At 41.3% G+C, this 23686-nt stretch overlaps 1 protein-coding gene across 2 annotated transcripts; it reads left to right on the top strand.

The window, feature by feature from the left end:
- Positions 1–511: 511 nt before the first annotated feature.
- On the top strand, positions 512–20221 carry znf280d (zinc finger protein 280D). 2 transcript variants are annotated; one of them, XM_080759603.1, is made up of 18 exons: positions 512–652; positions 3590–3721; positions 4207–4427; positions 5601–5709; positions 6372–6608; positions 6999–7073; positions 7364–7461; positions 8470–8639; positions 11288–11445; positions 12923–13023; positions 13136–13282; positions 13672–13806; positions 14320–14576; positions 15002–15142; positions 15234–15302; positions 18121–18236; positions 18335–18356; positions 18902–20221. In XM_080759603.1, the coding sequence occupies exons 2-18, from the start codon at positions 3598–3600 to the stop codon at positions 19515–19517; spliced, it is 2796 nt and encodes a 931-aa protein (XP_080615729.1). In that variant the 5' UTR covers positions 512–652; positions 3590–3597; the 3' UTR covers positions 19518–20221. The 2 variants fall into 2 exon arrangements, with proteins under 2 accessions (XP_080615729.1, XP_080615728.1); XM_080759602.1 differs by having other exon boundaries at positions 6372–6623.
- The last annotated feature ends 3465 nt before the right edge of the window (positions 20222–23686 follow it).

The raw sequence follows: 23686 nt of genomic DNA, 5'->3' as shown, positions 1-23686 counted from the left end.
ATGTACTAATACCAGTAAGACGCGCAAACGCGGGAAGCGAACGCAGCTCGTACATATTTGGGTTTTTTTAAGATTTTTTTTTTTTTTAAGTTAAGTTTTATGTGGACCTGGCCCCTTTTGTGCCCATATATGGAGCTGAGTGATTTGTTTGTGATTGATGCAACACACTCCATATTTGGAAGTATAGCTGCTTTGGGGACTCCTTATATGGTTATGCGGGACAGACACCCACACACACAGACAGACAGACAGACAGACATGATCCGCTGGGTCTCATAGTAAGTGCTCAGTGCATTCGCAATAATATAGGCCTATTAGGCCGTTTCCGTATTACCCACACCGGATACGCAAACAGCAAAACGAATGGAATTAATTTTTCCTCACTGTGATTGGTTCCGCCAGAAAGCGTCTAGTTCCGCCTCCTCCCCTAGCTCCTCCCCGCTTTTATTTTTTTTATTTTTTTCTCTTCCTACTAGGATACTTCTCTTGGCCAACCGAGAGTCTATCTAGCCGCCTGGTGGGTCAAAAAAAATACACCACAAACCTTGAATCCTATGCGTTTCTTACTTTCTTTTGGCGGCGGCTAAAGGAACGTTATTCGCTCGGCATTGAGTCGTACCTCGCGCCGCCGGGTCACCGGGCAATGAGCGAGGTAAGAAATTAGAACGCTATTCCTTTGTCTGGAGGATGGAGACTAGATACGGACTAGGGACACAATAAGACGCATTCTACCCTACCCACCCAGCAGCCACCATTGCCCCAAATAATGCTAGTAGACCTAGCTTCGAAAAGTGTTGCTAATGCTAACGTTAGCCTATAATTATTAGGACTATTCTTGTTCCTTTTGGCGTTTGCTTATGTTTACAAAAGTGGGAGGATGTCGACAGAAATGAGCTTTGTTTGGTGCACAAACGTGTGAATTCGGCTGTATTTAATGCAGCGCTAGGAGGAAACGTTCCATATTAAGCATGGACGCTAGCATTGCCGTGGAACTGCGCTAGCTAACGGCTACTAACCTAGCTTTAAATTATATAGTGCTGCTCGTCCGGAAATAGCCGATCTACAAGCTCACAACGCGTCGCGATGCGACTCGTTGTGAGCTTGTAGATCGGCTATATTTGGCGCGCCACACCACACGCACCCCTACAAGCTCTGAGTCTGAAGGCTAGTATGGACCAGAGGCTAACGCACCCCTTTAGCTGTAATACAATGTGATCATTCCATCGTGCCCCAGATGTTATGTTATGCAACCTTTATGGCTTATTGTGTGTATCTATGAACATTAGAATGGAATGCTCTGATTGATTGAAATATGTATTAATAGTTTGCAGAATTACAGTACATTTCAAGCACAACTCAATACAAAGACCGTTAACTGTGAGTGGACGACCCAATAAAGCATTACACTTGTTTACAAGAGGGTCCACCTTATTCAATTCATCAAAACATTTAGAGACATACAAATAGACACTTCTTTATAGCCAAAGCACAGAACAGGAATTCATCATACAAACTCTGAACTCTGAAAACGGAGGACCCCTCATGTAAACAAGACAGATTTTTCTGGGTTTTGCTTTACACTCGTTGCATCATTTTGTATTGACCTGTGCTTTAGTTTGTACCTGCACTCTGACTCTACAAACTGTGAATCAATCAACTCGTGTTGATGACTTTCCTTCACATAGAAATTAAAATAATAATAATAATGACACGAAAGGGAAACCACAACAAACTGTGAATAACATGTTCAATCAATCAACTCGTGTTGATGACTTCCTTCACATAGACAATAATAATAATAATGACACGAAAGGGAAACCACACGAAGAAAAATCTCTTGATGATGAATTGAAAAGGGTGGACCCTGTTGTAAACAAGTGTAATGCTTTATTGGTGTCGTCCCACAGTTTGTTGTATGGAGTTGTGCTTGAAATGTACTGTAATTCTGCAAACTGTTAATAAATACTTAAATCAATCAGTTAAGTTGATTGCCCCTCAGTCAACATGATATGACCACCACGTGATACATGTGATCATAACAGTTTGGGAAGGATGTGTTTGCAAACATGATTATCTTTTCCTATTCTACAAACCATGCACTGAAATCTGTTATGCAATAATAAAACAGGACTTTAAACATTATGTGACATTCTACCATAAATGTATGTATACATTATGATTCTGTCGTGGAACTGTTAATAAGGTTAATATAACTTTTATAATCAAACATTTTTTCAAACGGACTAGATCATTGATTTTCTGTGAATTCTTCTGTAAAGGAATATGCAATTCATTAGGTGCTTGGATCTTTTTTCTTTACTTAAAAAGACACTTGTGTACTACTGTGTTCAAAATGCCATATCCCCCAGCCAGTCACTGCCACTAGAGGGCGCTATTCCCCTGGTTGAATGGAACTTCCTTTCCCTCAAACCGGAAGAATAACAATAAAAGCTCTCATAGCCTGCAGCTTTTATTGAAAAATCGGTTTGAGGGAAAAGGACGTTCCGTTTGATTGTTCATACAAAACAATACTACAACATGATGTAACGATATCATCCGCTCCTGAACGGATAATATACCCGAAATGAAATGGTGCCCAGGCTGGCCTTTCATAAGAACTGTGTTGTCTAATAGACAGAGCCTGACACTGCAATTTCCTCAGCTTGGTGGCTGTATGGCAGGAACATGGGTTTACTTTAGACTGAATGATAATACCTAAACATAATTTTACATACCGATAATGTCATAATTCTTGTTTAGGAAACTCGATTGTGTGGCGTTGTTCCTTTCGCACCGTATTTTAACAAATCACAGATTGTGTACCTGGCCTGATGAAAGTTTTCGGTCGGGATATATATATATTTTTGCTTTAACCCATTTTGTGCGTGAAACCCTTTTGGTGTTTCAAGCATTATGTTATACTTTAGATATTGAAAAATAGCAGATCTACAAGCTCATATTGCGGCAGTGAGTGCCTCGCTAAGAGCTTGTAGGTCTGCTATTTTGAAAAATCGTGAAAATGTGGCGCAACTCTTTCAATATTATATTCTTTCAGAGTTCAACGTTTTTAACTCAAATCTTTGCTTCTGGGTGGGTTCCTGGAATAACATATTTTCAGATGGGGGTCGGCGGCCAAATACAGATAATTCTGGCGCTCCTTGACATGAAAATGTTTGAGAACCACTACGTTTTTCGGAAAACTGTCAGTATTTAGAAGGCATTTGTAGAATCGTCTTCAGGTCTTAATGGGTTAATCCATGCACTTTGAGTGTTTGCGTGTGCGCGTGCGATTAAGTGGTTATGTGTGTGGCAGTCTTGCTATGGGTCCAGCACTGAGCAGTGTGCAGGAACCAATATGACTCCACACAGAGTGATTTGTGGTTCCTGCCGACAGGGCCTTTAAAGGCTTTGGGTTCCCTGTGCGATGGTGCCATACATGATGTTAAGATTACACTCATGATGCGGTATAAAGGGATAAATGCAATGTATATAGATACATTAGATACATACCCCTAGGGGTCCTCAGAGTTACTACAGCCAAATATTTGTGTGATAGGTTGATCATGTATGTTTTGTCATGCTTTTACAGGTTTCATCATGTCTGAACTGTTTATGGAATGTGAGGAGGAGGAGCTGGAGCCGTGGCAGCAACAACAACAAATCCCAGAAGTCACCTTGGTGGATGATGATGATGATGAGCCCATCTTCATCGGAGAACTCAGTATGTCACCGTACAGTTGCCCAGGATGTTTTATTACACACAAACGTACAACAATGCAAGTTATGACATTTAGTTAATGAATGATTGCAACTGCCATGCAAGACTTGTGCCTTTTCTGTATAAAAATGTGTTTGTAAGTGGAAAAGAATAAAAATGTTATGTTGAACTGGGGCTGGGCGATATGGACAAAACCAAATATATCTATCTCATATATATAATATATTTCTTTATTAATGTGCAAAACTAGCTAAAATAGCCATTAGCCAATCTACAAGCTTACATGCGTTGCAGCATGCTAGTGAGCTTGTAAATGTGCTATTCACAAACGTCTACAATAAATAATAATCATGCAAGTCTTTATGGGGCTTTAACTGATTAACCAGGAAAAGACCATCATGATATTCAAAATCCCAGATGATATCTAGTTCTCATATCACTATTGCCCAGCCCTAACTGCCATATTGTTTGAACATTTGTGTTTTCAGCCAATAACCAAAGGAATAATAAGACTGCACCTGTTAAAGGAAAGCTTGCAGGAAAACCAGGGTTGGCGCCCATTGCTCCTCTCCGAGGTCGCCCCACGAGGGGTTCAGTAAAGAGGACTCCTGATGTGTATATGCCTGGCAAAGGAGTGAAGAGTGTACCAGTTAGTACCCCAGCTATGACAGCAATAACTCGACCACAACCTGTTATGGTTAATAACCAGGTATGTTGTTGGTTTTGTTGATGAGCACAAAATGTTTACTGTTGTCTAATTGCTAGTGGTGTATTGTCAGTTCCCCCATTTGTTTCAGTAGAGATGTTCAGATAACTGAGTGGGGTCTGTTTTACATGCACTAATATGCCGATCTTACATTGATAATGATATTGTGAATGTTCAAATGGTCATGGATGCCTTTTCTCTAATTGCCAAAATTGAGTCTTGATGTTATCAAAACCATATTTAGACCCAATAGATAGATAGATGGATAGATTCTTTATTAATCCCAGAGGGGAAATTGAAGTGTTACAACAGCAACAACAGGCAGCCAGCTTCATGCGGCGCCAATACTTAATCTCCGTACATCTCAGAAAAACAAAGAAAGTTTGGTACTGTGCAGGCATGTTGTTTTTTTTGGGAGGGGGGGGCTTGGGCCTGGGCATAAAAAAAGCTCAACTCCCACGCATACCTTCCAGTGGGATAGGCTGCGTGGGGGGAGGAAAAAAGATAACCCAGCTGGGGGGGGGGGGGGGGGGGGGCTGGGGGTGAGTGGAAGATTCAATCGAATAATCGATCAAAATGCACAGTCTTTCTTGAAACTTAATTGGCGAAATCACTGCCTTTGGAAAGAGCTGAAACAAATATACTACAATGCCAAAAGCATGCACTTTCTCTGAATTAGAATTAGGATGACGCTTTAACCATGGCTTCGGGAGATCATCTCGTGCACATACATTTTAAAAGTTAAGTTACTCACTGTCGATGCCCATGCATCTTTGTTAGCCTTGGACCACTATCAGATGTATTTTATTGAGTCCGACTTTTACTTTCAAGTTTCATAGATACGCAAATGTCATAATCGATCAAATTCATCTATGATAGTCTTGATCCATCTTTGTGAACAACGTCTGCATATCATCTTAGAAAAGCCCACTGTAGCACCTACAGTATGTTATGGCTACAGTGTAGCTGTAAGAACAAAACAAATTCCAGCAAGCCGACAGACATGGTGCATGGTGGAGCCTAGTCCTACTACGTTACTGAAACCTTTGTGACTAATAGAAAGCTGTTACCCTAGGCCGTAAGCAGGGCTCAATCTCAGGGAAACTTTGTAAGGTGACAAGTTATCAGAAGAATCCTACATTAAAAATCTCATCCAGATTTCTTTCTGTTTCTTAGGGTTTTATCGTGACCCCTTCCGATTTGTCAAGTATGTCGACCAATAGAGAGCTGATCACCGCCCTTGGCAAACAATACCCCCCTGGGACAACATTCACAATTTTTCCAGGTAAAAAAGTGGAAATGTATCCATTGGTGAAACTTTGTTTGAGTACAGTATATTAAACAATATATTTTTTTATTATAAAACTCTGTAAATATACATTATTCACTCTATAGCCGTTGTTTACTGTTTGTGGTATAGTTTCATTTCATTACTGGTTAACCACATCAAATCTAGGGTCCATATATCGGGGCATATCCGGGCAAGCCTTGTAAGCTTGTAGATCAGCTATTATAGTTTAATTTATTTTGTGTGTATCTTGTTTAACCCATTTTGGGCGGGAACCCCTTTTGGTGTTTCAAGCATTATGTTATGCTTTAGCTGTTATCTACAAGCTCATAGTGCGGCACCGAGTGCCACGCTATTAACTTGTAGGTCTGCTATTTTTGAAAATCGTGAAAATGTGTCACAAATCTTTGAATATATATATATTCTTTCAGAGTACAGGGGGGCCAAATACAGATAATTCTGGGGGTCCTTGACATGAAAAAGGTTGAGCACCACTGACGTAGAAACTTTTAGGATTTAGAAAACATTTTTTAGGAATCGTCCTCAGGTCTAAATGGGTTAGTTAATTCTGTTTTTGGGTCAATGATTTTCATTTGTCCTATATGTATCGTTTTCATTGCTGTATGATGTAATCTATTATTTATGCACTTGTCTTTCAGCGAGCCAACCGCAACTTCTGCAGCCCATGAGCCAGGCCAGTGTGTTACCTGGAGTTGTCCACAGGCCTCAGGTACAACAAATCAACAACAACATAGTGACCTTGTCCAACGTCCAGAGCCCTGCCTCGTATTCAACGGCATCTCAACTGGCCAAACCGAATCAGCCCACCATGATGCAGCCTGTGCAGAGCTTCTCTGCAGTGTCTGCCCCCATTAAGATGGAGACCAACAGAATTGGTATGACTTTGCTTGGTAAGATTTGTTGAATGAATAATTGGATCGCACACACCAAGACTTCAGTTCAAAATATGTATTTGATTTTTGAACAGGGACAAACGTTTCGGCTATCCAGCCTTCATCAGTGTGGAAACACTGATGAAGGTTGATCAGTGTGGAAACACTGATGAAGGCTGGATAGCCGAAACGTTTGTCCCTGTTCAAAAATGAAATACATATTTTGAACTGAAGTTTTGGTGTGTGCGACCCATACCGTTATTTATTTTATATGTTTTGAACTGGTGACCTAAAGTCAGCGCGGTGGTCACATGAAGAGTAATTTATTTAATGAATAATTTAAATGTACCTGGGAAAACATGTATACATGGATTATTTTTTTTTTTTTCACAGATCAAACGGCAGCCAAACGGAAATTTGTGACGCAGCAAAGCGAAAACCTAGTAAAAAGGACAAAAGTGGATTCGGGTACGTTACATTTAACATAAATTATGATAGTATACAGTTTGACAATGAACCAATGAATCAGCTGTTTAACTAAATGCAAAAACAGGTGTGTAGTAATGCTCATGACTCTTAAGAAATACTTTATTTTTTGCATTATTTCAATTGGATATGCATGAGGGAACAGGTCTATAATGTTACATTCCCATGTAACAGTTTGAGAACCACTGATGTAGAAGGAGACCTCATTGTTGTAATTTCTGCATTGTTGTGGTTGCATGTTGATAGTGACACCACCTATTGACTTTCCGTAGCGGCAATCAGTGTGGTCGACCTAGTGGAGGGTGGTAGTAGCTGCCCGAGATGCAACATGGAGTTCCATCAACGGGACCAATTGAAATATCACATGAAGGTGAGGGAAAACCTTTTAGGAACGCCACTCTTACTTTTGTCTTCCTAGAGGTTTTCGGTATGCTTTTTTTCTCATTTTCTTTATATTACACATAAGTATTTTAAACAATTGACATATATCCCCCCCCCCCCCCCCACATCCCTCTGGCAGCACAAATACAAACAAAATCTTATCACGAAATGAATTGACAATAATAAATACAAAACAAAAATAAATAAATAATGACAAAACGAAAAATAAAACTAAAAACGAAAATAAAACACATTACATACAGTTAAACAAACAGATTCACAATGTCCATCACAGTTCCCTACGCCCACCCCCCAGCTGACTACTCAGTTAACCACTATACATCCAAAGCTCAGTATGCTTTTTACAGCGTTTCTCCAATTACAGTAGGAGGCGAAAGGAGCAGCCCCTCTTTTTGGCAACCTTATTATCCTGTAAAATATCGATGAATGAAAATAATGTGGATAATAAAAGTGGTTGCTGTGCCAGAGATGCGCATTCCTGCATATAAAAGGCAATATTGGCCTTTTATGATACCAATAATTTTAAAAACAGAATGACCAATAATCTGTGTGGGGTGGACGATTATCGGTCTCTAGTGTATTGGCAAGCATTGTGAATTAAAAGGGATACAAACAGAAGTGTCAATACTAGCAGCTATAGTTTTTTAAAGTGTACTGTATCCCAGAATCTAAATCATTTCTCATGTAAGTGTTACCGTGTTGTATTATTGCAGGTGCTATTATTATGGTGCTGATAACCTCAGACCCCAAACCTAAATCATAGCAGTTTGAGTGAGAAAATGATGCCGTACCAATAAATCGGCACGGAAAGTTGTGTTGTGGAATCTATATATCGTTCTGAGGCTATTTTAAGTCAACCATTTGAACCTAGGTAATCAATCCTGTTTATGAATGAAGTTGTTCTTTTTGTAGGTTTATTAATTCAGATGATATCAGACAGAGGATTAACTTTTGTGAAACGTGTTTTGTGTCTTAGATTTGCACCGTCACCGCTGAGGACCCTGCAAACAGCAACAAGCGCATCATGTTGGTATCAGACTTCTATTATGGCCGATACGAGGGAGACCCCCAAAAGCAGCAGACTCAGAAAACCAATACGACGTTCAAGTGCCAGACCTGTTTGAAAATACTCAAGAATAATATCAGGTATGTACGTGTAGTTAGTACACATAATTATTATCCTGTGACTGAATTGAAGTGTTCTGAAATATTGTAGAACTTGGAACCCCTGTTGGTGTTTTAAGCATTATGTTAGCGAACGTTTTAACTCAAATCTTTGCTTCTGGGGAGTCCCTGAAACAACATATTTTCAGATGGGGGTCGGCAGCCAATTACATATATTGTTGGGGGTCCTTGACATGAAAATGTTTGAGAACCACTGAAAACGTAGGTTTTTCATATTTGTAGACTCGTTTAGAGGACAACTTTTTTTTTTTTTCAACCAAGGTTCATGTTTTAGGTTATTAGAGAAAGTAAAAGATGAGTGTTAATATTTCTTCATTTGCTGCTTTCTTTCGTTTTAGTGATTTTTAACAGGGGGCGGGGGCATTCGAAAACATGTGGACACGGGATGTTAGGTCAATTTGTCAAGTCAACTTTTTTAGGAAAGTGTTTCCGGTTCATGGCTTTCAGAGTAAAAGCGATCAGACAACTCCGGCACCCCAGAGCTCCTATTTTGAAGCACTTCCGGGCCGGCACTAAATGTGTTTAATACAGTCTAGGTGAAGTTGGGCGCAAATACATGGACTTCTATGGGGCTATGGGTTTTTTTGGGCCCAATGACAGCGCCACAACAGGCCCGAAAAAAAATCCCGATTTCCTTAGTAGCTTCACAAAATAACTGTCTGACTACCCCCCTGGGCTAAATATGTATTTCTTTACAACATTTTATGTCGATTTCTTTTTTTTAATTATTTACAATAGTTCTACTGGCCACAAAAGATCATGGGATCTACTGTTGTGAAGGTAGAGGTACTGGGGGGCTCCCATACTGTGTTGTAGGCTAATTCTGTTACCGCCTCCTTCACACCAGTAGTTCCCGCGATCTTTTGTGGCCAGATGTAATATCCTGGGGTCTAGTAGGACTATAGTAAATAATACAAAAATGAAATTGTCATACAATGTTAGCTAAAACTAATTTACTTTCTCTAATAACAACCTAATGTTTTAGGTTAACCTTGGTTGAAAAAAAAAAACCAAAGTTGTCCTTTAAAGGGGCTACATAGGGCTAAAACCTTGGTGGTCTGAGCCACCACTAGATGGTGCTGTTGAGCAGTCAATGAGTTTTAATGAGAGCCGCTTTAGAAAGAAATGCCCATTGGCCACTAAGAAAACATGGGAGAACTGCCTCCACTCTTCCTCATCACAGTTTTCCACCTAGATGGATGACTATCGGTCTAGGCATTTTCCCTCGTCGGCCTAAAGATGAAAAATTATTGCTAGTTTAGGTGACACAAAAGAACTGCTCCTTTTGATTCAGAACATTGCCAAAAAAAAGCCCCAAAAATTCCCCTGTAAGCTGCTTTTAATGAGGAAACACATTTGTACTACAAGCACACTCTTGCGGTAGAGGTCATAGTTCACCCGTCTGTTCTGGGAGCTGAGGTAGCACAATGTACAGGCTGAGAAATGGGCTGTGCCTCTAGTCGGGGCAGCGGTGGCAGCTGGAGGTGAACAATCTCATACAGTAGACATCATTAAGCAAAACACAAAAGCTTTTGTTTAATTGCTGGTATTATAACAGCCATTATACATGCTTAGAGAACGGGGGAGCAAGGAGAATGGTTAATTTGTCTTTGTCTTTTAAACCTTTGGAATGCGAAATGTGTTACATTGTTATATATAGATATATTTCTTTAATGTTTGGCTATGAATTGAAGTACATTTATTGGTATGCATGTGAGTTGTGGTCACATGGTGGAAATTAGGGCTGGGAGCTATCAATTATCTTCTTGGGAATTATTCAGTGCGTTCACTTTCTTTTTGATTAATCGAAAAAAATTGTATAATGGTCTAACTCATTAGTGTGATTAACCACTTAAGGAGAACCATTTTATATTTTGTCGTGCAACGGTGTCGTGCAACAATAGCCAGAATAGCTGTAGTATGTATGTAGTACTACATACATACGCATCACGATGCATTTTGAGCTTGTAGATCCACCATTTTATGTGTTTTTGAAAATCGATTTACACTATTTTAAGTGTTGCACCCCTGGTGGAAATTATATTCTGTCCAATTTAGTCAAACCCTAGCTGTGATTTAAAAAAAAAAAGAAAAAGCCAAAGGGCAGGTTCGGAGACATTTTGAACAGTGAAGTGTGTGACAGGTGTTCATATTAATTGAATATTAACAATTATCTAGATAATGCTTAAATGTGACCAGATTTGACTGAGAGCCTTCCATCTCGCAACCTCCAGCAGAGGAGAAAAACGTTGTTTTTAATCCAAAATGAGTTAATGGCACAGGCAGACTCTTCACATACTAGAGCATGTCTTAAATAAATGTCAGAGCTGAAATTGACATGTAAATATGAAATAAATGCTTAAACATGTAGCTAGCGGTAATTGGAGACCACAGAAGTGAACCTTTCAAGCCTGTTTTCTCAACTCGCTGTTTCTCTGCAAGACATTACTCTATGAACCACATCTCCAAAACTGGTGGGTCAAACTGAACAACCAATATGTAAATTTGAAGCTATGATTCCCTACTTTCATATGACATAAAAAAAAGAAATCCAATGGCAGTCCCTCAGTCAAATGTGGCCCCAAATCACACTGGTGGCGTTTTTGCAGATTCATGAACCACATGAAGCACCACCTGGAGCTGGAGAAACAGAACAGCGAGAGCTTCGAGAGCCACACCACGTGCCAGCACTGCTACCGCCAGTACTCCACGCCCTTCCAGCTGCAGTGTCACATCGAGAGCGCCCACACAGCCGTGGAGTCTTCAAGTAAAACACACCGCTCTGTTATTGTGGGGGGGGTCCTCTCAGAGTCCCTCCCCCTTTCAGAATGACAACACAATCAGTGTTGTGGCCCAGGAAATTAATCCCAATGCATTTTTCCCATAGGCATTTCAAAACGTATTTATTTAAAGACCTTTTAAGCGTTGTATGAAGCCAACTATTGTCGTGACAAATCATGACAACACACACAATATTTTGGACCAAACAAATAATTACAAAGAAAAAGAAAAACAACAAAAAAGTGTTGTAACCTGCCGTTTTTTTCTACTTTCTACTTTGTTTGGCCCGAAAAATGGTGTGTGTTGTCATGATTTGTCACGACAAGAGTTGGCTTCGTATGACGCTTAAAAGGTCTTTAAATAAATACTTTTTAAAATGCCTTTGGGGAAAAATGCATTGGGATTCATTTCCTGGGCCACTCGTTCTGAAAGGGGGAGGGACTGCGACGCTCTATAGAGCGCCGCAGTCCCGCCCCCTTTCAGAAAAGCGAGTGGCCCAGGAAGTGGAAGCCCCATGCATTCTCCCATCGGCACTTTTAATATAATTTATTTAAAGACTGTTACGCCACGGACAAAGCCAATTCGGATCGTGACGAATCATGACAATGAACACAATATTTTGGGCCAATAATTTATAAGACGAAAAACAAAACAAATAGTGTTGTCTCCTGACTTTCTTTTCTTCTTTCTAATGATTTGATCGTCCCAAAATATTGTGTTCATTGTCATGATTCGTCACGATCCGAATTGGCTTTGTCCGCGGCGTAACCGTCTTTAAATAAATTATATTAAAAGTGCCGATGGGAGAATGCATGGGGCTTCCACTTCCTGGGCCACTCGCTTTTCTGAAAGGGGGCGGGACTGCGGTGCTCTATAGAGGGTATGCGCGTGACATCATCATCATACCCGGAAGTTATGCAGGTATGCCTACTGAGTGGCAAAAAACTACTTTCTGGCCTTAACAGCCCATACATCCAAACAGAAAAGTCCTATTTGATTGCATTAAATGACATTGAGCGACATTCAATGTCTCGATCTTCCATTCACTTTATGCATGTGCATACCCTCTATTACGGAGGGCAGACAAATGGGAACTGATTGTTTTTATTAGTGCTTGTAGATCGTCTCTTTTAGCAAAGAGCCAAAAAAGAGTGGACCAAGTATAAGACGGGTGGTCACTGTTTCGGGCCGGGAATCCGTATTCTGTACAGGGGATTCTGTACAGTATGTACAGTATTCAAAAATGTAAAAAAATAAAAAAAATTAAGTGATGCTGCTATATAAATATTTGAAGTTTTTCAGAAGACTTAGGTCAGGATTTGGAGGCGTTTAGGCCTCAGGCCTAAATGGGCTAGGCGGGTGTCCTAGACGTGAAACACATTGAAGACCACTGATCTATTCTCTCTAACAAGACGGGACCCCACCATCATAAATGAAGGTTAATCGTTTTTTTTCCCCCCCAGCGAACTGCAAGATATGTGAACTGGCATTTGAGTCGGAGCAAGTGCTTCTGGAACACATGAAAGACACCCACAAGCCGGGAGAAATGCCCTACGGTTGCATGGTACGGTGCAAATAAAACAGACTGATTGTGTTGTGTTGTGTAGACGTGCATTATAAACGCATCACTCACTTCACTGCAACTTAACACTTTGTTTTGACTTAATCCTCAACAGGTGTGCGATTTTAGGTCCTCTCTCTTCTCTGATGTGGAGAACCATTTCCGAACAGTGCATGAAAACACAAAGGATCTGCTCTGTCCCTTCTGCCTTAAAATTCACCGAACTACTCATACTTACATGAATCACTACATGAAACATCAGGTAAGTTGCTGAAATTAATTTATTTAAAAAAAGTTGCCTTTTAAAAATAATTGTGGTTCTGACTCACCTGGAACTTTGCCATGTTAGGAGATCATACTTGGGCTCTGGCACCTTAAACCAGTGAAGGGTGTAATTAGAAGAGTTGTTGCTCACTTTTGTGTTCCCTATTATCTCCAATGCTATGGCTCGATTGATTTGGTTGACTGCTGAACACCTTACTATAATAAATAAAAGGCCTGCTTCTCTTCACATGTCCTAAATGAGCAAATTAAATGTATAAATACCCATAGAAAAATATTGTATTTTTTTCTTTTTGTCTAACAACATGAAACGATAATTGTATTCCTCCGCCAATCTTTTGTTAACTGTTTTTTAAATTTTGTTTCCAGAGAAAGGGAATCCATCGATGTGGAAAATGTAGGCTGAATTTTCTCACCTACAAGGAGAGAGTAGATCACAAGTCTCAATTCCACAAGACTTTCAGAAAGCCCAAAGCTCTGGAGGGCCTCCCTGCTGGAACAAAGGTCCGACACTATGAATGTTATGAATGTTTCACAATTGTATATCTGCAGTATTTCTCAGATACATTTTAGTGTGTCTATGACAAGGAATTTATATTCCAGAGCCTCTTATGAGGCCTTATACCGGTAGTCATTTTTTAGGTAACTCCTCTTGTATGTGAACTTGAGACACCACATGACCGTGATCCCGACCTCTCATATCACAGGGACTGGTCTTATTTAACCTGTGTAACCCCTTCTGATTGGTTGCATGACTATCTGGCACCATATTTAAGTGTGAACCATTATGTTCTCTGTATTCCCTGATGAAGCCTTAACTGCTGAACCTGCTACGTCCTAAATAAAATATTGGCACTCTGGCTATTGGCGTGTGCGGCCACCTTGTTTTTCAAGATTTCCTCTGCAGACACTATGAATGAGCATGTATCAAAGCATGGCATCTTCATCATTCAAGTTACACTGTAAAAATCTAAAAGGAATTCAATATTTCTGGCCTTGTCTTTTACTTTTCTCTAGGTGACGATACGTGCCTCCTATTTAGGGAAACCGCCCGGAGGACCCAATCCTCCTCCTCCTGACCATTATGTCAGCCAAGAAACGAAGGTTGCAAAACCGCCCGCCAAAGTTGAGAGCAGCACACCCAAGCTTGTGTCTACCGTGGCTGTCTTGGCAAAAATGGTGGAAAAAATGAAGTCCAAGAAGACGACGGAGGCCAAGAATGATAGTAACGCGAAGCGTAAAGCTAAGACCAACCTGGTACTGAAGAATCTCAGGTTGGTCCACTGTACAGCACACTTAGTCACTTAAACCCATTCAGGACGGGAACCTCTTTTGGTGTTTTTTGGGGGGAAGACACAGATCTGCTATTCTTTTTTAAATGGGTGGAAATGTGGTGGAAATCTTTGAATATATATTCTTTCAGAGTGAACGTTTTGTTTTAACTAAAATCTTTGCTTCTGGGGGGTACATATTTTCAGATTGGGATCACGGCCAATTACATATGTTTGGGGTTCCTTCACGTTAAATTGTTTGAGCACCACCGATACAGAAACATAGGTTTTTCAGAAAACTGTCATGATTTAGAAGACAATTCTTTGTATTTAGACAAAAGTATTTACTTGGTATGTAGACATGTGTGTTATACAAATTTTTTGAGGTGTTTATACCAAGTTCCCTTTGCATTTTCTTCCCTCTGCAGAGTCAAGGATGGCTCTTACACATGCATCGAGTGTCATACACAAATCGATGACTTCTTTTCTCATTATCCGGTGATGGTGAATTGTGGTGCATGCCATTATCGGACAAGCTGCAAAGAGTCCTTTGCGAATCATATGATAAGGTAAGTAAACATGATCTTATTTGAATTACCAGCACCCCTTTTTTTTCCATTTGCCAAGTGTTTTAACTGCTGTTTTTGTCCCCCATGTTAGATTTCATAGTAGCATCACCAAAAAAGACAGAAAATGGAAAACGGATCGCCGGAAATCTCATGTTCTCAAGTAAGTGAAGTCAAACTTTTCGTAGGATTCGTGAGCATATTTTCATTAACCCATTCTGGGCGGGAACCCCTTTTGGTGTTTTAATCAATATGTTATACTTTAGCTATTGAAAAATAGCAGATCTATAAGCTCATAGCGCGGCACCGAGTGCCGTGCTACGAGCTTGTAGGTCTGCTATAGAAAATGTGGCGCAAATCTTTGAATATATACTTTCAGAGCGAGTGTTTTTAAATCAAATCTTTGCTTCTGGGTAGTCACTGGAACAACATATTTTCAGATGGGGATCGGCGTCCAATTAGACCTACATATATTTTTGGGGTCCTTGACATGGAAATGTTTGAGAACGACTTTTCAGAAAACTGTCAGGATTTATAAGGCATTTGTAGAATCGTCCTCTGGTCTAAACGGGTTTGACTGCAGCCAAAGTAACATAACCTAGATGTCAGACATGCAAAAGTGTAGCTTTTCGGCGAAAATCGCCGTTTTTATCCCAAATATAGGACCTGTGTGATTCATGCAAATCCGTTAAAAAAATGTTTGGGGGGGGTGAGGGGGTCTGTGAAGCCCGAGCTCGCTGCCCGGAGAATTATCTGACAGACTACTCTCGTGAGTCACTAATGATTCTGAGCGATATTTCTGCTTGCATCTGGGCGGCATGATGTGCGCAGCCGCTGGTCGCTCCGCGGAAAAAAAAAACCTGTTTGTGTGGACTCGGCATGAATTTTGACACACTGTCTGTGACTCGCCAGTCGATCCATTAGTTTAGCTGCTACAGTTAGCATTAGCAACGTTAGCACTTTGCGTTATACTGTCTGTGGTGTGGACGCGCCGGCGTCAGTTTCTCTCGCTGTGTGTGTGTGTGTGTCTGTCTGTGTGCTCGTGTGTGTGCATGCATGCGTATGAGTAAATAAATAAAGCACGCGCGCGCGCGCGTGTGTGTGTGTGTGTGTGTGTGTGTGTGTGTGTGTGTGTGTGTGTGTGCGTGCGTGCGTGCGTGCGTGCGTGCCAGGGCTTATACTAAATGGATATATTAAAAACGAAAACATGCAGCTCAACTGTTGAATAAGGAGAGGATGTTACTCTACATGTCTTAAATTGACTAAGGCTAAAATAATGAAGTAAACTGACCCTGTTGACTAAACCATCCCAAAACATTTTATTTGTATTATAATTCATTATTTTGCCAGTGAATATAATTTTCTATTTTACATGATGTGAAGAGTGTAACTGTAAGGGATTTTGAGATGGGAGTGTGAGTGCTGGACCAGTTTCTTTCTTTAAATCACACCTGTGTGAAGTGACCCTTATCATCATACATCATCCATTCATTGTCATTTTTGTGACAATGAATGTGTAGGATTGTGTAGGACAAAAATAGCCGATATATGACAATTCATTCATTGTCAATGGCATTTAGGACACAAATCTACTGAATATAGGAGGGGCTAGTGCTCCTCGAGGGGCTAGTGCTCCTGTTGGAGTAAATTAATTGTTCTATGACTATCAGGACATGAATGTTAACATCTTGCTCAATACTGACTAGATTTGTACTGATTTAGTAAATAATCATCTGTCATTTTTGAGTGGTGCAGCCACTCAACCACACTATAGACAGCTACAGTATGTGTCCCTGTGTCTGTCCCTGGCTGGGTCCCTGTGTCCCTGGCGGTGTCCCTGTGTCCCTGTGTCACTGGGTCTGTTCCTGGCTGTGTGCCTGTGTCACTGGGTCTGTCCCTGGCTGTGTCACTGTGTCATTGGGTCTGTCCCTGGCTGTCCCTGTGTCACTAGGTCTGTCCCTGGCTGTCCCTGTGTCACTAGGTCTGTCCCTGGCTGTCCCTGTGTCACTGGGTCTGTCCCTGGCTGTGTCCCTGGCTGTGTCCCTGTGTCACTGGGTCTGTCCCTGGCTGTGTCCCTGGCTGTGTCCCTGTGTCACTGGGTCTGTCCCTGGCTGTCCCTGTGTCACTGGGTCTGTCCCTCGCTGTCCCTGTGTCACTGGGTCTGTCCCTGGCTGTGTCCCTGTGTCACTGGGTCTGTCCCTGGCTGTCCCTGGCTGTGTCCCTGTGTCACTGGGTCTGTCCCTGGCTGTCCCTGTGTCACTGGGTCTGTCCCTGGCTGTGTCCCTGTGTCACTGGGTCTGTCCCTGGCTGTCCCTGGCTGTGTCCCTGGCTGTGTCCCTGTGTCACTGGGTCTGTCCCTGTGTCACTGGGTCTGTCCCTGGCTGTCCCTGTGTCACTGGGTCTGTCCCTGGATGTGTCCCTGGCTGTGTCACTGGGTCTGTCCCTGGCTGTCCCTGTGTCACTGGGTCTGTCCCTGGCTGTCCCTGTGTCACTGGGTCTGTCCCTGGATGTGTCCCTGGCTGTGTCCCTGTGTCACTGGGTCTGTCCCTGGCTGTCCCTGTGTCACTGGGTCTGTCCCTGGCTGCCCCTGTGTCACTGGGTCTGTCCCTGGCTGTGTCCCTGGGTCCCTGGCTGTGTCCGAGCACGAAACATAGCGTTATAGCATTTGTTCACCACCAAGTGTCACTGTTGCACAGCCTAACACACAGACACACAGGCCGGGAGGAGGGCTAGTACAGTGTAGTATATACTGTCCCCCATGACACCCCCCCCCCCCCCCCCCCAAAGTGGGTTTAGTACCGATAAACGCTTAAAAGATTTGCGCCGCGGTTTTGCCCGCGGCACAGCGTTGGCCCCGCACACTGTCACCTTTTTCACCTTGGGCCTGTTTGCATGCCTGAGATGTACATTATGTACTATGTTGCACCATATCTGTTTGGAACTCGAACGGAATGAAAGTTATTCTTTTTGCTCTTTTGCAGATCAACCCTGGTCTGTCTTGACTGTAACCTTATTACAAGTGTAACCAATGGTGATGCAATGACTAAACATTTAATTGAAAAACCAAGTCACGTATGCAGACTACTTCAGGAGAAAGGTATTACACTTTGTGCAGTTGAACACCAATAAGCATGGTACAGTATGTCTTTGTGCAGAGTCCCTTTAAAATGTTTCTCTTGTTTTATACTCCTGCAGATGTCAAAGGTGACGATGGAAGGTGAGCGAGGACTCTGTCATCCATGAGATGTACTGGAGAAAAGATCATGCATTTGCCAAATGTATCTCAGAAGATGGGTTAAAATATCAGCTTGAATGGACAAATGGGATATAGAATATCTGATCCAGCACAGTTACTGAAAATGCACACTTTGATATAGTTGTAAAACTAGGCCTTTGGTGTTTTAAACATTATGTTATAATTTAGCTATTGAAAAATAGCAGATCTTCAAGCTCATAGCGCACCACCAAGTGGCGCGCTACAAGCTTGTTGGTCTGCTATTTTTTTTAAGTGAACATTTTTAACTTAACTTAACTTTTTGACATGAAAAATATTGAGCACCACTGACATAGAAACATAGGGTTTTTCAGAAAAAAAGTAGGATTTAGAAGCCTTTTTTTAATTGACCTCAGTCCAAAATGGGTTAATAGGGTAGAATAATTGTGCTTGTAGAATAATTGTCTGCTCCGAATGAAATAAATACATAAATTATAAGAAATGTATACTGAAAATGTTCCAACTAGTAAATTGTCCTTTTCATCTAGGCACCCTGCGTTGGTGGAGCCAACGACAAAGGTGTTGTTTATGGTCGCGTCTGCTGCACAACCAAAGGCCATGGACACGGCACACGTTGAAAGTGTTGAAGCTGGAGGTGGTGATCTTCCATACGAGGAGGTCACTTTTGAGGGCAACGAGCAGGTCACTTTTGAGGGAACCGATGAGGTCACTTTTGAGGGAAACGACGAGGTCACTTTTGAGGGAACCGACGAGATCACTTTTGAGGGAACCGACGAACAGGTCACTTTTGAGGGAACCGACGAAGCATTGAAGCAAAGCTCCTCGGTTGCTGACCGGCACAGTGACGCAGTGGAACCAATCCTCGTAGAGGACGACGCCGAGGAGCGACAGAAGCCGTCCGAGCTGCGCTGTCGTTCGCCGTCGTCCGCGGGCGGTACGTTGGGTGTTGCGGATCCTTCCGAACAGTCTGTGGGAAGCTCGGTGGGCCACGATATGGGAGAGCAGGACACCACCGCTTCCCTGGAAGCCCCCATGCCTGTCCTGGACTCTCTGTCCAATCATATTGTCGTCCTTGACGATCCAGTATATGACGGTGACATTCCCCGTGTCGAACCAGAAAGTTCTGCATATAACATTGAATAGAGAAACAAGTAGCGCATTAGGTATGTTTTTTTTTATTATTGTGTTTTTCTTCTTTGAAGAAAGACTATCACTTGCTACTTAGGGGTGTAAGGATACATTTTAACAGCGATGCGATATGTATCATGATACATGGTTGACGATGAGATACATCAATGATATTGGTTCATTCTTAGCGATGCGATTCAATGATTTAAAATCGATAGTGTAAAAAAAGTGTGATGGTGAATAGTGCAGGTTTATGGGAAAATGTATGAATATGGATATATAAATAAAGTAATAAACAGTGATTCTCTGGCAAATACAGACATTATATTTGAACACATGGACAAACCTGTACCTTAACATGAACACAGACAATACACACTTATCGATACACCAAGTACAGCGATATTATTTGCATTGCAAAACGATTCGATACAAAGTCAAATGATAGGATATGTTGCTGTTTACATTTCGCTTCTTGAAATTAAAATCGTTTTGTCGACGCAGTTCGATATCGTTACACCCCTACTTACTTTCTACCAATGTCCTGGATATTTGTCATTCTTTCATTTTATAGATTTTCTTTTGTCTAGCCACCTTCAGCAGCTGGACAACCTACAGTAGTATCACTCTTGTTCACTAAATATGGTCGAGCTTAAATATTGTGAAACGTGTTTGACATTAATAAAAAAAAAAGGAAATGCTTAAAAACTAAGAATCGATTTCCTCCAGTTGCAAGTTATTTTTTCAATTGAATTCACACAGAAATGAGTAAGCTGCCCTATCTTTACATCCAGGCCAGTCCCTATAACTTCATTTTAACCACTTAACCCAGGGTTCCCCAATTAGCGGCCTGCGGGCCGTCTGCGGCCCGTGGAGAGCCCCCTGGAAGAATGTCCAAAAGATTCTTTTTTGGGGGGGTCCCAGATATAAATGGCATTAAATGGGGGTCAGCATGCCTCTGCATGTCAAACTGGGGGTCCTTTTCAAATGGGGTCTTGCCCTGAAAAGATTTCAGGGCCAGACCTCGCCCGTGCCGACTCGGACCCCAGCCTGGCACCCTAGTCAAAATATGGCCCTTGAGGAAAATTAATTGGGGAACCCTGACTTAACCCATTTTGGGCAGGAACCCCTTTTGGTGTTTTAATAATTATGTTATACTTTAGCCATTGAAAAATAGCAGATCTACAAGCTCATAGCGTGGCACCGAGCTTGTAGGTCTGCTATTTTAGAAAAATGAAAATGTGGTGCAACTCAAATATTTGCTTCTGGGGAAGTCCCTGGAACAACATATTTTCAGATGCGGGTCGGAAGCCAATTGCATATATTGGGGTTTATCAGAAAACTGTCAGGATTTAGAAAGAAGACATTTGTAGATTTGTCCAAGTGGGTTAAACTATAATTAGATGATCGGGGGGGGGGGGGGGGGGGGGGGGGGGGGTCACTCTCACACTCACACCAACTCTTATCAGAAATGGCCAAAGATCACTACTAGTTACAACGTGATACGTGGGCTCGGTAGCTCACTTTTCTGATGCATATTGTTGGTGTACAATTTAAAATCTAAAGTTGTATGAATAATAACTAAGCTGCTTTTTTAATTGTATCCTCTGTTTTTCTTAGTTGTAGTTTTTGTCCTATTGGTGATTTGGATGACCCTTGAGTATTTTTTTTTAATCAAACTTTGTTTATGCTTTTGTAAATAAATTCGACAATCTTGGACAAATTTCTTTGTTTTTAGGCCGTATTCACCATGTCCTGACGTTCTGTTTTTGACCACCAGGTGGCGATTTAATACTAGAGGAAATAATGCATGTGAAGTAACATCAAATGGTTCAAAAACAAATGTTACTAGAAACAAAATGTCAAGACATTTTAGGCTACTGGGTTCTTGAGCTTTGTCCAGTTACGTTGGGTAAACATAGTACCTTTCCTTTCCACCGTTTGATGACATTTAGACTCAGACCCAGGCCAGAACTAAAGATTTGTTTTGTTTTTGTCCACGCTGTATTTATAGGAGATAACAGGCAAACGTTGATCCAAAATAACAATTATTCTACAATTGTGTAGACTTCTTGTAAATTAAGTAATGCAGATGTTTAACAATACTTTAACTCTTGAGAGCGTAAAATGAAACCAAATGGATCCAGTGACTCAGTCACTGAGATCTAAGGGTAGGTATTGGACATTGTGCTAGGTAGTAGGAACTATAGAAAGTAGGAACGGGCACGCATGAGGACCACTTGCATCCCATCGAACTGCCTTCCGGGGAGCACCGGATAATGCTATAATATATACAGCGGTTGATTTGATTAGTTTGGGTGAGCTTTTACTAAAGTCAGTTCATGATCATAAATAATAGTTTTGCGCAGTACCTTGAGGTCGGCGTGTTGTTGAATCGCCTTGCATGTTGTTGCGATGCTGCTGTAACTGTTGGCTTCTTCTTGGCGGCAGAGGAGGAGGACAGATAGCCCTACAAGTCAGAACCCAATGGTACTGAAGTTTCTGACATTTTGGAGACGGTTCGGCACGAATCGATTGGGCTGACCCAGGGGGTTCCGAGAGGGGCTAGAGGACAGACATGTAACTGTCCCAGAATGAGAGACAGTGGTTTCAGGTATAAACTTCAATTATATAAAATATGGTTTTTATGATGATCATACTTGGATAAAAAGGTTGATTTCATTATGAATAAATAGAATTTAAGAATGGCAACAAATATGTCAAAGGGTTATATTACAAGGTAAAAATACACCCTTTGAAGGGAGTCACATGATCAGAGTTGTCATGACATTCACATGACGTCACCTGTCAGTAAGGGTCAGAGGTTGAACGGACTTCCTGGAGAAAAGCTGTATGTTTTGGGAACGTCTGAGAGAGAGACGATATTAATCAATCTGCACATGGTTCAAAGGCGCACACGGTATATTCTTTGTGATTTCATTGTGATGTGTTGTTGTGGATTGTTCAATATTTCTGTAATGTAGAACTATAGACTTTGTTTAATCAATTGAATGCACACGTGTAATGACTCAAAAACTGAACAAAATGTCATTGTTTCCTTATTCTAGTTTTCACGGTGTCTTCGTGGCTGGAAGATTTGAAAGTTACAATACAAATAAAACCAATATCAGACATCTGTATGATGCGTGGACATACTTGAACCTGTACAGTTACAGTGAAAACGTCACGCCCAGCGTGGTTCACCAGAGAAAACGGCATGCCAGCGTGGTCCCAGAGGGATTTAGAGAATGTAACACGGCACGCCAACATTGTGGAAAAGAGACTGACATAAGTGGAACATTACTAACGTGTCGCTGGCTCGCGGACGCAGAGAGAACGTCCAACGAGAGGAAGTAATAAGTATGCCTTGAACAACTGAAGCAGTGGCGCGGTGTTACCAAGAGAGGGGAGCATCGATCCAGCGTACACTACAGCTCCACAAGAGACTTTGTTATCCAAGCGCAAGAACGTGTCGTTGTCTCGCGGACGCGGAGAGAACGTCCAACGAGAGAAAAGACAGTACGCTTTGAACAACTGAAACAGTGGCGCGGTGTCACCAAGAGAGTGCAGCGTCGATCCAGCGTGCACTACATCTCCACAAGAGACTTTGTTATCCAATCAAGATTGCATCATCATTCCAGACGTCAAGGTTTGACAGTAAACAACAAATAAATATATATAGTTAAACTATTGACAAGAAAATTAAACAAACAAACAAAAAGGTTATAAAGAAATGTATGCATAAGAAGAAAAGAAAGAAAAAAAAATATATATATATATGTTGCATTGCTATACATACTTTCCATTTTTGTGTTTAACATTTAATTATAGCATTGATAATGGGAAATGGCTGTGACCAGAGCACACAAGGTTTATTTTGAGGTATAAGGTATACACAGTTTTAGTTCAATTTGTACAAAGTTGCATTTAAGAGTTTGAGTATTTACTATAAGTTAATGGTATATACAGCAGGTTATAAAACAGAATTATGCCTGGCCAAGAAGATGAGAAAGAAATCGAGTCCCTTCAAATAGAATATAACAAACTAAAAGAACAACTTAAAGCAGAATGTGATGTTAAAGAGAGAGAAAGCCTAGAAATACTAATAGGTGAAACTCATGCCAAACTACAAATACTACAAGTCTCATCAAAACAAGCTAGTAGGAAATCTAGTAGAGTGAGAA

The sequence above is a fragment of the Protomyctophum bolini genome (genome assembly GCF_963924005.1).
Source record: "Protomyctophum bolini genome assembly, chromosome: 1".
NCBI classification, from domain to species: Eukaryota; Metazoa; Chordata; class Actinopteri; order Myctophiformes; family Myctophidae; genus Protomyctophum; species Protomyctophum bolini.
This window is presented reverse-complemented; position numbering and strand designations above follow the sequence as displayed.

Coding starts and splice junctions, on each gene's coding strand:
- znf280d (XM_080759602.1), top strand. CDS start 3,598: ATGTCTGAACTGTTTATGGAATGTGAGGAGGAGGAGCTGGAGCCGTGG. Junction 13,024..13,135: donor AAATGCCCTACGGTTGCATG/GTACGGTGCAAA, acceptor AATCCTCAACAG/GTGTGCGATTTTAGGTCCTC. Junction 18,237..18,334: donor CAGACTACTTCAGGAGAAAG/GTATTACACTTT, acceptor ATACTCCTGCAG/ATGTCAAAGGTGACGATGGA.